Source organism: Heterodontus francisci, chromosome 13, assembly GCF_036365525.1.
Source record: "Heterodontus francisci isolate sHetFra1 chromosome 13, sHetFra1.hap1, whole genome shotgun sequence".
Classification (NCBI taxonomy): Eukaryota; Metazoa; Chordata; class Chondrichthyes; order Heterodontiformes; family Heterodontidae; genus Heterodontus; species Heterodontus francisci.
Window position 1 is genome coordinate 23,446,668 of NC_090383.1, and position 15,035 is coordinate 23,461,702.

General features: G+C 47.3%; 1 protein-coding gene across 1 annotated transcript in view; it reads left to right on the forward strand.

The window, feature by feature from the left end:
• Positions 1-15,035, forward strand: part of pygb (phosphorylase, glycogen; brain) — a 155,527-nt gene that overhangs the window by 110,881 nt on the left and 29,611 nt on the right. The window contains exon 15 of the mRNA XM_068044523.1: positions 9,102-9,160. Coding sequence (XP_067900624.1) covers positions 9,102-9,160 — 59 coding nt within the window. The remainder of the gene's footprint in view (positions 1-9,101; positions 9,161-15,035) is intronic.

The window sequence follows — 15,035 nt, forward strand, 5'->3', positions numbered from 1 at the left end:
ACCTCCACAACTCTCTGGGATAGAGAATTCCAAACATTCACTACCCTCTGAGAGAAGAAATTCCTATGCCTCTCAGTTTTAAATGAGTGTCCCCTTATTCTGTAACTATGTCCCTTGGTTCGAGATTCCCCCACAAGTGGAAACATCATCTCAACATCTATCCTGTCAAGCCCCCATAGAATCTTGTATATTTCAATAAGATCACCCCTCATTCTTCTAAACTCTAATGAATAAAGGCCTAACCTGTTTAGCCGTTCTTGATAAGTCAACCCCTTCATCCCAGGAATCAGCCTAGTGAATCATCTTGTGTTTCACGCACAAGAACACCCAGATCTCTCTGTGCTGCACTTTTTTGAAGTCTTTCTCCATTTAAATAATAGTCTGCCTTTTGATTCTTCCTACCAAAGTGCATGACCTCACATTTTCCTACATTAAACTCCATCTGCCAAGTTTTTGCCCACTCGCTCAAACTATCTGTATCCCCTTACAGATTCCTTATGTCCTCATCACAACATGCCCTCCCACCTATTTTTGTATCATCAGCAAATTTGGATATATTACACTCTGCCCCCTCCAGGTCATTCATATAGATAGTCAATAATTGAGGCCCTAAGACTGATCCTTGTGGCACTCCACTAGTTACGTCGTTCCAACCTGAAAAAGACCCATTAATCCCGACTCTCTGTCTTCTGTGAGTTAACCAATCCTCAATCCATGCTAATACATTACCCCAATACCGTGAGCTCCTATCTTGTGCTATAATCTTTCAAGTGGCACCTTGTTGAATGCCTTCTGGAAATCTAAATACACTACATCTACTGGTCCCCCTTTATCAACTCTGCTTGTTATATCCTCAAAGAACTCTAGCAAATTTGTCAAACATAATTTCCCTTTCACAAAACCATGTTGTCTCTGTTTGATTGCTTTAAGGTTTTCTAAATGTCCTGCTATTTCTTCCTTAATAATGGACTCTAGCACTTTCCCAACGACCGATGTTAGGCTGTCTGGCCTAGTTTCCTGCTTTTTGTCTCCCTCCCTTGTTGAACAGGGGCATCACATTAGCGTTTTTCCAATCCGCTGGGACCCTCCAGCGAGTTCTGGAATATTTTGACCCCCTCATGCACCCGCCCCCCCCCACCCCCTGCCTCTCATTCCATTTTACGCCCCCCACCCACCAGCAGGCTGCTCTTTTGGGGGGGCTTAAAATATCGGCCAGAGTGAGAGGGGGACACACAGACACAAAGGGCAGGATTTTGTTCTCATCCCAGCGGTGGCTTTCGTGGGGGTTGGGGGTTACCAGAAAATCGGGGCAGAATCACCATCCCACGGAATGCATTGGGAATCCCGGTTCAAATTCTCCTGGTGGCGGGATAAGCCAATGATGACCTTGCTGCCCAGAGGCCAAATAAGGGCCTCTTCCCGCCACCATTGAGATCTTACCAGTGGTGGGGACACCCTCGAAAACGAGGCATCCTCCGTGCAGGCTTGGTGGGGGAGGGGTCCCTCCTTCGTGGGCAATTTGTGGCTCACAGAGGACCCCCACCAGGAAAGGCTGTACCTCCCAGGACTCCCTCCCACTGGACCAGCTACCCACAACCCCACCCTTCCCACTTGTCAGGGCCTTCTGGACTGGTCCCAGTGACCCCACCTCACCTACCTCTTCTGTGGGGTTCCAGCGCTGGGCCTGTCTGAGGCCTCTGCAGTACCGGCAGTGGCCACCGCTCCCGGTGCCACTGCCAATACTGCTGAGCTGTCGGCCCTGTGATAGGCCAGCAGCTCTTGGGGGCTGGTTGCCTGTCCGGATTAAGTCATTAATGGGATGGGGATCCGGCCCCCTTAAACTTTGACAGCAAAAGACTGGAGGGTTTCTCCAGGGGGGCTGGGAAAGAAAGCAGAGGTGGGGTTCCCCGCCTTTTCGGAGACACAGAGAGTGAGGGGACACAGGCAGAGATGGGATCTGGGCGTTGCTATCTAGGCCTGTATTTATTGCCCATCCCTAACTTCCCATGAGAAGGTGGTGATGAGCCGCTTTCTTGAACCACTGCAGTCTACGTGGTGTAGGTACACCCACAGTGCTGTTAGGAAGGGAGTTCTAGGATTTTGACCCAGTGACAGTGAAGGAACAGTGATATAGTTCCAAGTCATGATGGTGTGTGGCTTGGAAAGGAGCTTGCAGGTGGTGGTGTTCCCATGCATCTGCTGCCCTTGTCCTCCTAGGTGGTAGAGGCCACAGGTTTTTTTGTTGTCAAAGGAACATTGGTGCATTGCTGCAGCGCGTCTTGTAGATGGTACACACTGCTGCCACTGTGCCTCGGTGGTGGAGGGAGGCAATGTTTAAGGTGGTGGATTGGGTGCCAATTGAGCGGGCTGCTTTGTCCTGGCTGGTGTCAAGCTTCTTGAGTGTTTTTGGAGCTGCACCCATCCAGGCAAATGGAGAGTATTCCATCACGCTCCTGATTTGTGTTTTGTAGATGGTGGATAGGCTTTGGGGAGTCAGGAGATGAGTTACGCTCCGCAGAATTCCCGGCCTCTGACCTGCTGTTGTACTTATATGGCTGATCCAGTTCAATTTCTGGTCAGTGTAAGCCCCAGGATGTTGAGCCCCAGTGATGGTAATACGATTGAATGTCAAGAGGAGATGGTTAGATTCTCTCTTGCTGGAGATGGTCATTGCCTGGCAATTGTGTAGCACAAATGTAACTTGCAAGTTTTTAGGCCAAGTCTAAATGTTGTCCAGGTCTTGTTGAATATGGACATGTACTGCTTCAGTATCTGAGGAGTTGCGAATGGTGCTGAACATTGTGCAATCATCAGTAAACGACCCCACTTCTAACCTATGATGGAGGGAAGGTCATTGATGAAGCAGCTGAAGATGGTTAGGCCTGGGACACTACCCTGAGGCACTCTTGCAGTGATGTCCTGGAGCTGAGATGATTGACCTCCAACAAGCACAACCATCTTCCTTTGTGCTGGGTATGACTCCAACCATAGAGAGTTTCCCCGATTCCCATTGACTCCAGTTTTGCTAGGGCTCCTTGATGCCACACTCTGTCAAAAGCTGCCGTGATGTCAAGGGCAGTCACTCTCACCTCACCTCTTCAGTTCAGCTCTTTTGTCCATGTTTGGACCAAAGCTGTAATGAGCTATGGAGCTGAGTGGCCCTGTCGGAACCCAAACTGAGCTTCCTTGACCAGGTTATTGCTGAGTAAGTGTCACCTAATAGGTGATGACACCTTCCATCACTTTTCTGATAATCGAAAGTAGACTGATGGGTTGGTAATTGACCAGGTTGGATTTGTCCTGCTTTTGTGCACAGGACATACCTGGGCAATTTTCCACATTGTCAGGTAGATGCCAGTGTTATAGTTGTACTGGAGGGACCCCACCACCATCCAGTCTCCTCCAAAATTTAGTCTCGGGCGGGAAGGCCTAGGAATGGCCTTCCCACCATGCTGCCAATTGAGGCCCTTAATTGGGTAATTAACTCCCAATTAAGGGCCTCTTCCCACCACAGCCACAATTAACCATGTGGCGTTGGCCCTTTTGCCACACGGGAAGCACGGCACGAAAAACCATGGCATGAAAAACCGTGTGAACAGCTTCCTGATTGAGGGAGTGGGGGAGGGGTCCCTCATTCAAAGGCACTTAGTGCCTGAACGAGATACCCAGCATCGGGAAGGGGTGGGGGGTATGCTGAGAGCCATCTACCTGTCCTTGCTGCTGACCCCCACCAGCGAGACTCCTCTCACCCTGACCTACCTTAAACCTGGTTCCAGCACCACTTCTTGGTGTCTGGTCACTGCAGCTACAGCAGCAGCCACCATCTGCGGTGGCCCTGCAGCTGCCAGCCTCTGATTGGCGGGCAACTATACAAGGCCAGGACTTCTGGCGACGGGGTCCTAAATCTTATGGAAGGCCCTTCGCTGTCCAATTAAGTGCTTCGCACTAAATTCGGCGGGCCTTCTGGAAAAGAGGCATCATGGGAATCTTGGCATTGGTTTCCCCCCCATTGCCAGTATTAAAATTCCCCCCACTGTTTCAGGTTGCTGACTTTTCATCAGAACTGGAAGAAATCAGAAATTGGACAGTTTTTACGCAAATGCAGAGCCAGGGTAAAAAGGGAGCTGGCAGGGATGGTTGGGGGAAGAGAACAAAGGGCGATTAAGTGGTGAACAGGAGTGATTTAAATGACAAAAGTGCCTACATGACGGCTGAGCCCAAAGACAGCCCTGTCCATCCAACAGAACTATGCATGTGCACCTCATTTACGGCTATGCATGTGCTTAGTGGCCAGAACCATGTTTCCTCACAGACTTTTCTTTTGCTTTGAGGGGATCAGGAACTCTGGGGTGGAAGTAAGCCAGAGACTCTTGAGAGGGAGAGAGAAAGCCAGAGACTCTGAGTGGGGTGAGGGGAGAAGGTCAGGGTTAGGGTAGGTCAGGAACCCTGAGGAGGGGGTGTAGTGTTGGGGGTTGAGGAGGGGAGAAGATCAGGAACTCGGTGGGGTTGGGGGCAGAATAATAACAACATATTTATATAGCGCCTTTAACTTAATAAAACGTCCCAAGGCACTTCACAGAGGCATTATAAAACAAGATATGACACTGAGCCACATGAAATATTAGGGTAGATGACCAAAAACTTAGTCAAAGACTTGGGTTGAAAGGAGGAAAGTGAGGTAGAGGGACGGAGAGCTTTAGGGAGGGAATTGCAGAGCTTAGGGCTTAGGCATGGAGCAATTAAAATTGGGAATGCTTGAGAGGCTGGAATTAGAGGAGCGCAGATATCTGAGGATTGTAGGGCTAGAAGAGATAGGGAGGGGCCAGGCAATGGAGGGATTTGAAAACAAGGATGAGAATTTTAAAGTCAAGGAGTTGCTGAATTGAGAGTCGGTATAGAGCAGCGAGCACAGAGGGGATGGGTAAATGGGATTTGGTGCAAGTTAAGACACGGGCAGCCGAGTTTTGGATGATCTCGTTTACAGAGGGTAGAATGTGAGAGGCTGGCCAGGAGTGTGTTAGATTGGTCGACTCTGGAAGTAACAAAGACATGGATAACTTTCAGTAGCAGAAGAGCTGAGGTAGGGGCGGAGTTGGACAATGTTACAGATGTGGAAATAGGTGGTCTTGGCAACAGCACGGATATGTGGATGAAAGCTCATCTCGGGTCAGATATGACACCGATGTTGGGAACAATTTGGGTGAGCCTCAGACAATTACCAGAGAGAGAAATGGAGTCGGTGATGAGGGATTGGAGTTTGTAGCGGGGTCCAAAGACAATGGCTTCAGTCTTCCCAATACTTAATTGGAGGAAATTTCTGCTCATCCAATACTGGATGTCAGACAAGCAGTCTAACAGTTTAGAGATAGTGGAGGGGTCGAGAGAGGTGGTGGTGAGGTAGAGCTGGATGTCGTCAGCATACGTATGAAACTGATGTGCTTTTGGATGATGTTGTCGAGGGGCAAAATGTAAATGAGAAATAGAAAGGGCCAAGGATAGATACTTGGGGACACCAGAGGTAACTGTGCAGGAATGGGAAGAGAAGCCATTGATGGCGATTCTCTGGTTACGATTAGATAGATAAGAATGGAACCAGGCAAGTGCAGTACCTCTCAGCTGCATGATGGATGGTTGGAGAAGGATGGTGTGATCAGCTGTGTCAAAGGCTGCAAACTGGTCGAGAAGGGCAAGGAGGGCTAATTTGCCTTTGCCGCTGTCACATAGGATGTCATTTGTGATTTTGAAAAGAGCCATTTCGTACTGTGGCAGAGGTGTAAACCTGTTTGGAGGGATTCAGACATGAAGTTCCAGGACAGATGGGCAGGAATTTGGAAGAACGACAATACGTTCAAGGACTTCGGAGAGGAAATGGGACCGTAGTTTGCATGTACAGAGGGGTCGAGGGTTGTTTTTTTTTGAAGTGATGGGCGATGACGGCAGATTTGAAGGAGAGAGGGGCAGAACCTGAGGAGAGAGAACCATTAACAATATCAGCTAACATGAGGGTCAGGAAGGGAAGTTGGGTGGTCAGCAGTTCCATGGGAATAGGATTGAGAGCAGAAGGCGAGCCTCATATAAAGATGATCTCAGAGAGGGCATGGGGGAGATGGAGAAACTGGAGAAAGATAAAAGTTCAGGCTAGGGCAGAGGAGCCTTAGAGGAAGTTTGGCCCAGTGGGCTAGGGGAAGTGAGGGAAGTGGCAGAGGCAGCTGATCTGATGGTCTCAGTCTTGGTGACAAAGAAGTTCATGAGCTCCTCGCACTTTTTTTTTTGGCATGAGGCTGGAGGAAACAGGGAAGAGGGATTTAAGAAGATGGCTTAAAGTAGTGAAAAGAAGCCAGGGGTTATCTTTGTATTCTAGGATGATCCTGGAATATTAAGCAGTTTTAGCAGACTAGAGCAGGACCTGATAGAGCTTTATGTGGTCCAGCCAGATCTCGCGGTGAATGGCTAAACCAGTTGACCTCCATATCCTTTCAAGTCCACGTCCCTTGGACTTGAGATGTGGAGATGAGGTCTGTACCGGGGGAACGGCTAGGGTGAGAGAGAATAATGGTTTCATTGGGGACTAGGGCTTCGAAGGTGGAGGAATTTGGTGGGGGACTAAGGGCTGGAGGGAGAAGTAGGAAGAATAGGAGGGACATTATAAACTAAATGGTGCACTTTTAAAAGGGGTGCAGAATAGAGAGAGCTGCGAGTGTACATAAACAAGTCTCTGAAAGCAGCAGGTCAAGTAGAGAAGGCTGTTAAAAGGCTTGCAGGATCCTTGACTTTATTAATTGAAGCATAGAGTACAAAAGCAAGGAAGTTAGTCTTAAACCTTTTTAAAAACTGTTCAGGCTTCAGCTGAGACAGTGTGGCCAATGCTGGGCACCACACTTCAGGAAGGATGCCAAGGCCTTAAAGAGGGTGCAGAGAAAATTTACTAAAATTTACAAGGATGAAGGACTTCAGTTATGAAATGAGAGTAGAGAAACTGGGGTGGTTCTTAAATGAATGAGAGTTTAGTTTAGTTTAGAGATACAGCACTGAAACAGACCCTTCGGCCCACCGAGTCTGTGCCGACCATCAACCACCCATTTATACTAATCCTACACTAATTCCATATTCCTACCACATCCCCACCTGTCCCGATATTTCCCTACCACCTACCTATACTAGGGGCAATTTATAATGGCCAATTAACCTATCAACCTGCAAGTCTTTTTGGCATGTGGGAAGAAACCGGAGCACCCGGAGGAAACCCACGCAGACACAGGGAGAACTTGCAAACTCCACACAGGCAGTACCCAGAATTGAACCCGGGTTGCTGGAGCTGTGAGGCTGCGGTGCTAACCACTGTGCCACTGTGCTGTTTATTCTGTGATCCTACCGACATCCCGTTACATTAAATTTATGTGTTATTTGCCAAGCTTGACTATTACAGTGTTCTCCTGGTCAGCCTCCCATCTTCCACCCTCAATGAACTTGAGCTTGTTGAAACTCTGCTGCACACTAAAGGCCTGCTCGGGGCTGTAAATGAAACCTGACCCGAACCTGACGGAACCCCATCCAACCCCAAGCACGACCCGGCCTGAGTCCTTCCATTTTTTCCCGCGCCTGAGCCAACTCGACCATCAGTTAACCTACCTTCTGTTTTTCACTTTGTTCCTTACCTGCACAAGCTTAAAATAACTGGAACAAAACCATCTTTAGAGTCCAAAGAGTAAATTAACATTAGAGTCACTTACCTGAGGTGGTGATGGAGTGTGTCCAATCCGGCCCAGCCCGACCCAACCCGAGCCCAAATGCCAGACCCGGAAGTGCGACCTGACCCGAACCTGACACATGCTGTCAGGTCCCAACAGGTTCAGGTCGAGTAGCAGGCCTTTACTGCACATATCCTAACTTGCAACAAGGCCTGTTCACTGCTTGGGAGTGTGAGCGCTGCATATTCTCTGAGCTCGGGATTGTGAGCACTGAGAGGCTGGAATTAGAGGAGCGCAGAAATCTGAGGGTTGTAGGGCTAGAGGAGATTGTAGAGATAGGGAGGGGCCAGGCCATAGGGAGATTTAAAAACAAGGATGAGAATGTTAAAAATCAAGGTGTTGCTTAACTCTTTGAAGTATGTATTGAAAGCATGCAATGAGTGCACCTAACTCAGGAATGTGAGCCCTTTCTGTTCTCTGAAAGCGGTAGTATTAGCACTCTGAGCTTTGGAGCTTGCCTGACAATGACTGATCAAATTACTTTACAGCAGGCAGGATCAAATTACATTCCAGACTAACTGTTGGGTGTGTCTTGTCCTCCAAGGAAACCAATTGGTCTGACCCACTTGCAGTGCAAATAAACACAGCCATTTCCAGCACCTGTTCAAGAAAATTGGAGTAGTGGTTATGATGTAAAGTTGAACTCAATGTTGAGGCTGGAGAGCTGTAAAGTACCTAATTTGAGCTTGCTTTGAGCTAAGAAGCTGAGGAGGACCAAGGAAGCACTGGATAGACAATGCCAAGAATGACTTGTCACAGCAGGGGATACAGATGACTCAGGCAGCCAGGTTTGTTCAGAACCAACAGCAGTGGAGTGAATTTAAGCATCCACTCGACCAGCATACTTTGGCTGCAGTTTGTGCTGTCTAAAGGATGCACTACATCAACTCTTCAACATCTCCCAAACCCATAATCTCCACCACCTAGAAGAATAAGGGCAGCAGGAGCATGGGAACACCACCACCTCCAAGTTCCTCTCTAAGTCACGATTTGGACATTTAGTGCCAATCCTTCATTGTGGTTGGGTCAAAATCCTTGAACCCCCTACCTAATGACACTGTGGGAGTACCTACACCAAATGGATTCAGCAGTTCAAGAAGGTGGCTTACCACCACCTTCTTAAGAGCACCTATTGATGACCAATAAATGTCTTTACCAGTGATGCATACATTCAGAGACTGAATTTTAAAAATTTACTTCCACAACATAGTCAGTATTGAGCTGATGGAAATTTAGTAGTAATTGTAGAAGTTGTAATAGTAATCGTAGATGTTCATATTGCATTTGTAAACATGAAAATCAAAGGTAGCAGTAACAGTGTTTTATTTTGAAACGATCTCTCATTTATTTCAGGTATCAAAAAGGAGCCAAACAAAGTCTTTGTGCCAAGGACAGTCCTGATTGGAGGGAAGGTAAGGAAAAGTGAAGGGATCTCATTTTAGCAGCGGGTCACGTTCCTTTAGAGAAACCAGTGTTTCTGGTCGTAGAAGGTTGTGTTTGTAGCTGCCTGAATGATGCGCTTTGTCCGAGCTTTTAGAAACAAGAGTAAGATGAGACGATGCCTTGATTTTAAAATTCTCATTCTCATGTTCAGATTCCTCCATAACCTCTCTATCTCTGTAAATTCCTCCAGATCTGCAGATTGGTGAAATATTTGCACTCTTCCAATTCTGACGACCTGTCCATTCCCATTGTCCCACCACTGGTGACCATGCCTTCAGCTGTGTAGGCTGTAATCTCTGGGATTCACTCCCCTAAACTTCTCCACCTCTTTACCTATCTCTGGTCCTTTAAGACGCTCTGTAAAACCTAGCTCTTTGACCAAACTTTTGGTCACCTATCCTGAAATGTGGCTCGGTGTCAAATTTTGTTTCATACAAACATACAAATTAGGAGCAGGAGTAGGCACCTTGAACGCCTATGAAGCACCTTGGGACATTTTACAATGTTAAAGGCCTATATAAAGCCACATTATTATTTTTTCTTCCAAGTAATCCAATGTAGGGGTCAAGTTAACACCTGTGGAATTCAACCCTTCCATCTCCCCGCGTCATTTCCCCCCCACCCCCCCCCCCCCCCCCTCCCGTCGTCAGTGATTGGTTTTCTTGTTGCACTGAGGTTTCACAATCCATTTTGTTTTAGATGCCATCTTGAAGATGAATGTGCCGTGTGATGTAGGACAAAATGGATTAAACAGTGTTACGAGATAGCAGCTGAAGGTGTATTGGCATGTGCGACAGAACCTGTAGTGTAATTATTGTATTAAGTGTGTGTAGTCACAGAATAGGTCATAGCTGAAAGAATCAGGAAGTTCTTGGAACCAGTGGTAACTTTGCTTATATTTATTTGAAACTGGGTAAGCATAGATTTATTGACAGTGAAAATGCACACTTCAACTTTATGTGACAGAGGTTGATAATGCTTGTACTATTTCACACATATATAGTATGGTGAGATTTTATTATTTGTGACATATTTTTCCTCTAAAATCTGTTGGCCTCATTTCTCTTCCTCTCCCCACCACCAAATTTCCTAGTGCCCTGTTCCCTGCTGGCCAAGAAGGCAGTCTGAGGAATTCTGCCACTCCATAACTGGCTGTCAAGAGTTGAGCAAAAAATGCTTTCAATCAGTTGGCCTATTTAGTTTTCCCCATCTATATTCCTGTGTTGGAAGTATTTGACTTTCCATTCGATTCACCTTGACTCCCAATGTCACTCCCAGTCATTGCCACATAGGGGAATGTTGGTTACAAGCCCACCCGCTACCAGCTCTTGTGCCATATGTTGGAACTAATTTCCACAGTTCTGTCCTCTAACTTTGGTATACGAGATAGTGGTGTTGCAGTGATTCAGTACTGAGAGAGACACAGCAACGCACAGGTTTAACTTCCATCCAGTTCCCAATGACCATGCTGGGAGGCTCCAGCTGAGCTGTTCTAAGGACATGGGAATATTTGGCTGGATATAGAAGGCATTGAGAGTGGCTAGGAAGTTCACCTATATCGGGAGAAAAACGGGAAGCAACTCTACTCCAAATTCACCTATTTAAAAATAATATTTTATAAAATGTTGGAAAATCTCACTTGAGAGTTTGGCTGCAAAATTGGACTCTCTAACGCCATTGGGGTTTGCTAAGAAAACCTGGATCTGAAAAATGGTGTGTGCAGTGTTTCTGGCCACTTCTGGTGCGGTTCGTGCAGCACCCCATGCTGGGAAGGGTGCTAGTGCAGGTGTGCCATGCCATGCACTGGAAGTTTTCGCAGTGGGCAGATCATGACTTCAAACAGCCTTTTGGCTGATTTGACACATGTTCTGCAAAATTGGACCGCACAGGTTCTGTGACCATCTGTGCAAATCACTCATAGCTTCACAGGTGTTCAGCTGCATGGGAGAACCACCACCTCACTAGTGCTAGTTAAAGGACCAACCATCCAACTTGCAGGTGAAGTACTTTTGACACATTTCTGCTGTTGCAATGTTTGTGGAAGTATTGCGGTATCTTTTTGGAGGTGTTGTGGTGGATTGCTGGATTTGGATGGGAGTGTTGCTGCATTGATACAGGGAGGGCAGAGGAGTTTTGTGACCTGTTGTCACAAAGGTTTTATATTTTGTACTAAAATCTTGGACTTCTATGTGTTTAAAAAATAAGAAAGAAGGATTTTGCTCAGTGAAGGACACCTGCAAAATAATTGGAATTCCAGCAATGTTTTGAAAGGAAGTTAAACTTGTAAAAGGACAGGAAGGTCAGCAGTTTCAAGGAAATCACAGGGGTTTGTCCTTTCTTCAGAGCAGCTTGAGTGACCAGGGGGAGACGCTGTGTCTGGACATGTGACCATATTCAGGAAGGTGCTTTTTTCACTTTGGACCCTTTAAAAGCCTGTGAATTGGACAAAGAGCAGACATTTGAAATCTTTGTTTGACCTGCCTGTAGCCAGAAAGAAAAGACCCAGAAAAGTGCTACCTCTCTCTTTGTAAAGGAGAACTTGCATGTCTTGAAAAGGAATCCTGCATTTGAAAAGTAGTAGATTCCTGCTGGCTCCAGTCTCTGAAGAATTTCTGCATCCAGAGAGATTCCTGCTGCCTCCTGTATTCTTCTACTGCTAGACTGCTGCTTCAAAACCCAAGCAGATCTGTTGCTACACCCCTGATGGAAGACCTATGTGATGCCTGCTGCAGTTAAATTGCTGTAAACACCTACCCATCACAGACTGCTCATCAACCTTGCCTGGAGAGACTTCGAGTGGCATCTGACTATTTGACTCTGACACACCGCACTGTACTGAAAATATCCTACCAGAGCATGAACCTCAATTATTTTTTATTATTCCTTCTATTCCTAAGAAACAGTTACAACCCAAAAACCCCTTTTGAAACTGGTTAACAGTTTCTTTTTGAATGTATGTGTGTGTGCATGAGGGTTAAGGAAATGAGGGTTTTTTCATGTATAGATTTATTTTGTTAGTAAAGACCTATTTTTATTTCTAATAAATAGTTAAAGTTTTTGTTTAATGAAACGTGATTTGGTGTGCTTTATTCTGGGGGAAAAATACAGTGTTTAATCTGGCTGGTCTTCGGTAGGTGGGAAACTTTATTTTTTATGCTATGACCTGTGGAGTAATGGGACTGAATTAACAGTGCATTACTCCCGCCTTGGTCGTAACACTGTCCACACAAAGGCTGCATTAGTTATGGGGACTGTAATTCCAGTGCCTCTGTGTCTGCAACAGGACAGGTATATGGAGCAGAGCCTGCAGAGCGGGGAAGCTCTGCGCGGAGGGAGGAGAAGGGCTCTCTAGCAGAGCAAGACTACACCTTCTTCTGGCAGGGCAGGGATCCTGAAGAACCAAGACAGCATGGAGTGGGCTTCGCCATCAGAAACTCCTTGCTCAGCATGATAGAGCCTCCCTCAAATGGCTCGGAACGCATACTGTCCATCCGACTGCTCACCACCTCTGGTCCAGTACACCTACTCAGCATCTATGCTCCAACACTCTGTTCCGCACCTGAAGCTAAAGACCAGTTCTATGAACAACTCCATAACATCATTAGCAGCATCCCCAACACCGAACACCTATTCCTGCTGGGGGACTTTAATGCCAGGGTTGGGGCCGACCATGACTCATGGCCCTCCTGCCTTGGGCGCTATGGCGTTGGAAGGATGAATGAGAACGGGCAGAGACTGCTTGAGTTGTGTACCTATCATAACCTCTGCATCACCAACTCGTTCTTTCACACTAAACCCTGTCACCAGGTTTCATGGAGGCACCCAAGATCACGTCGTTGGCACCAGCTAGACCTCATTGTCACAAGGCGAGCCGCCTTAAACAGTGTTCAAATCACACGCAGCTTCCACAGTGCGGACTGCGACACCGACCACTCCCTGGTGTGCAGCAAGGTTAGACTCAGACCAAAGAAGTTGCATCATTCCAAGCAGAAGGGCCACCCGCGCATCAACACGAGCAGAATTTCTCACCCACAGCTGTTACAAAAATTTCTAAATTCACTTGTAACAGCCCTTCAAAACACTCCCACAGGGGATGCTGAGACCAAGTGGGCCCACATCAGAGACGCCATCTATGAGTCAGCTTTGACCACCTACGGCAAAAGTGCGAAGAGAAATGCAGACTGGTTTCAATCTCATAATGAAGAGCTGGAACCTGTCATAGCCGCTAAGCGCATTGCACTTTTGAACTACAAGAAAGCCCCCAGCGATTTAACATCCGCAGCACTTAAAGCAGCCAGAAGTACTGCACAAAGAACAGCTAGGCGTTGCGCAAACGACTACTGGCAACACCTATGCAGTCATATTCAGCTGGCCTCAGACACCGGAAACATCAGAGGAATGTATGATGGCATGAAGAGAGCTCTTGGGCCAACCATCAAGAAGATCACCCCCCTCAAATCTAAATCGGGGGACATAATCACTGACCAACGCAAACAGATGGACCGCTGGGTTGAGCACTACCGAGAACTGTACTCCAGGGAGAATGCTGTCACTGAGACTGCCCTCAATGCAGCCCAGCCTCTACCAGTCATGGATGAGCTGGACATACAGCCAACCAAATCGGAACTCAGTGATGCCATTGATTCCCTAGCCAGCGGAAAAGCCCCTGGGAAGGACAGCATTACCCCTGAAATAATCAAGAGTGCCAAGCCTGCTATACTCTCAGCACTACATGAACTGCTATGCCTGTGCTGGGACGAGGGAGCAGTACCCCAGGACATGCGCGATGCCAACATCATCACCCTCTATAAAAACAAAGGTGACCGCGGTGACTGCAACAACTACCGTGGAATCTCCCTGCTCAGCATAGTGGGGAAAGTCTTTGCTCGAGTCGCTCTGAACAGGCTCCAGAAGCTGGCCGAGCGCGTCTACCCTGAGGCACAGTGTGGCTTTCGTGCAGAGAGATCGACTATTGACATGCTGTTCTCCCTTCGTCAGATACAGGAGAAATGCCGTGAACAGCAGATGCCCCTCTACATTGCTTTCATTGATCTCACCAAAGCCTTTGACCTCGTCAGCAGACGTGGTCTCTTCAGACTACTAGAAAAGATCGGATGTCCACCAAAGCTACTAAGTATCATCACCTCATTCCATGACAATATGAAAGGCACAATTCAACATGGTGGCTCCTCATCAGAGCCCTTTCCTATCCTGAGTGGTGTGAAACAGGGCTGTGTTCTCGCACCCACACTTTTTGGGATTTTCTTCTCCCTGCTGCTTTCACATGCGTTCAAATCCTCTGAAGAAGGAATTTTCCTCCACACAAGATCAGGGGGCAGGTTGTTCAACCTTGCCCGTCTAAGAGCGAAGTCCAAAGTACGGAAAGTCCTCATCAGAGAACTCCTCTTTGCTGACGATGCTGCTTTAACATCTCACACTGAAGAATGCCTGCAGAGTCTCATCGACAGGTTTGCGTCTGCCTGCAATGAATTTGGCCTAACCATCAGCCTCAAGAAAACGAACATCATGGGGCAGGATGTCAGAAATGCTCCATCCATCAATATTGGCGACCACGCTCTGGAAGTGGTTCAAGAGTTCACCTACCTAGGCTCAACTATCACCAGTAACCTGTCTCTAGATGCAGAAATCAACAAGCGCATGGGTAAGGCTTCCACTGCTATGTTCAGACTGGCCAAGAGAGTGTGGGAAAATGGCGCACTGACACGGAACACAAAAGTCCGAGTGTATCAGGCCTGTGTCCTCAGTACCTTGCTCTACGGCAGCGAGGCCTGGACAACGTATGCCAGCCAAGAGCGACGTCTCAATTCATTCCATCTTCGCTGC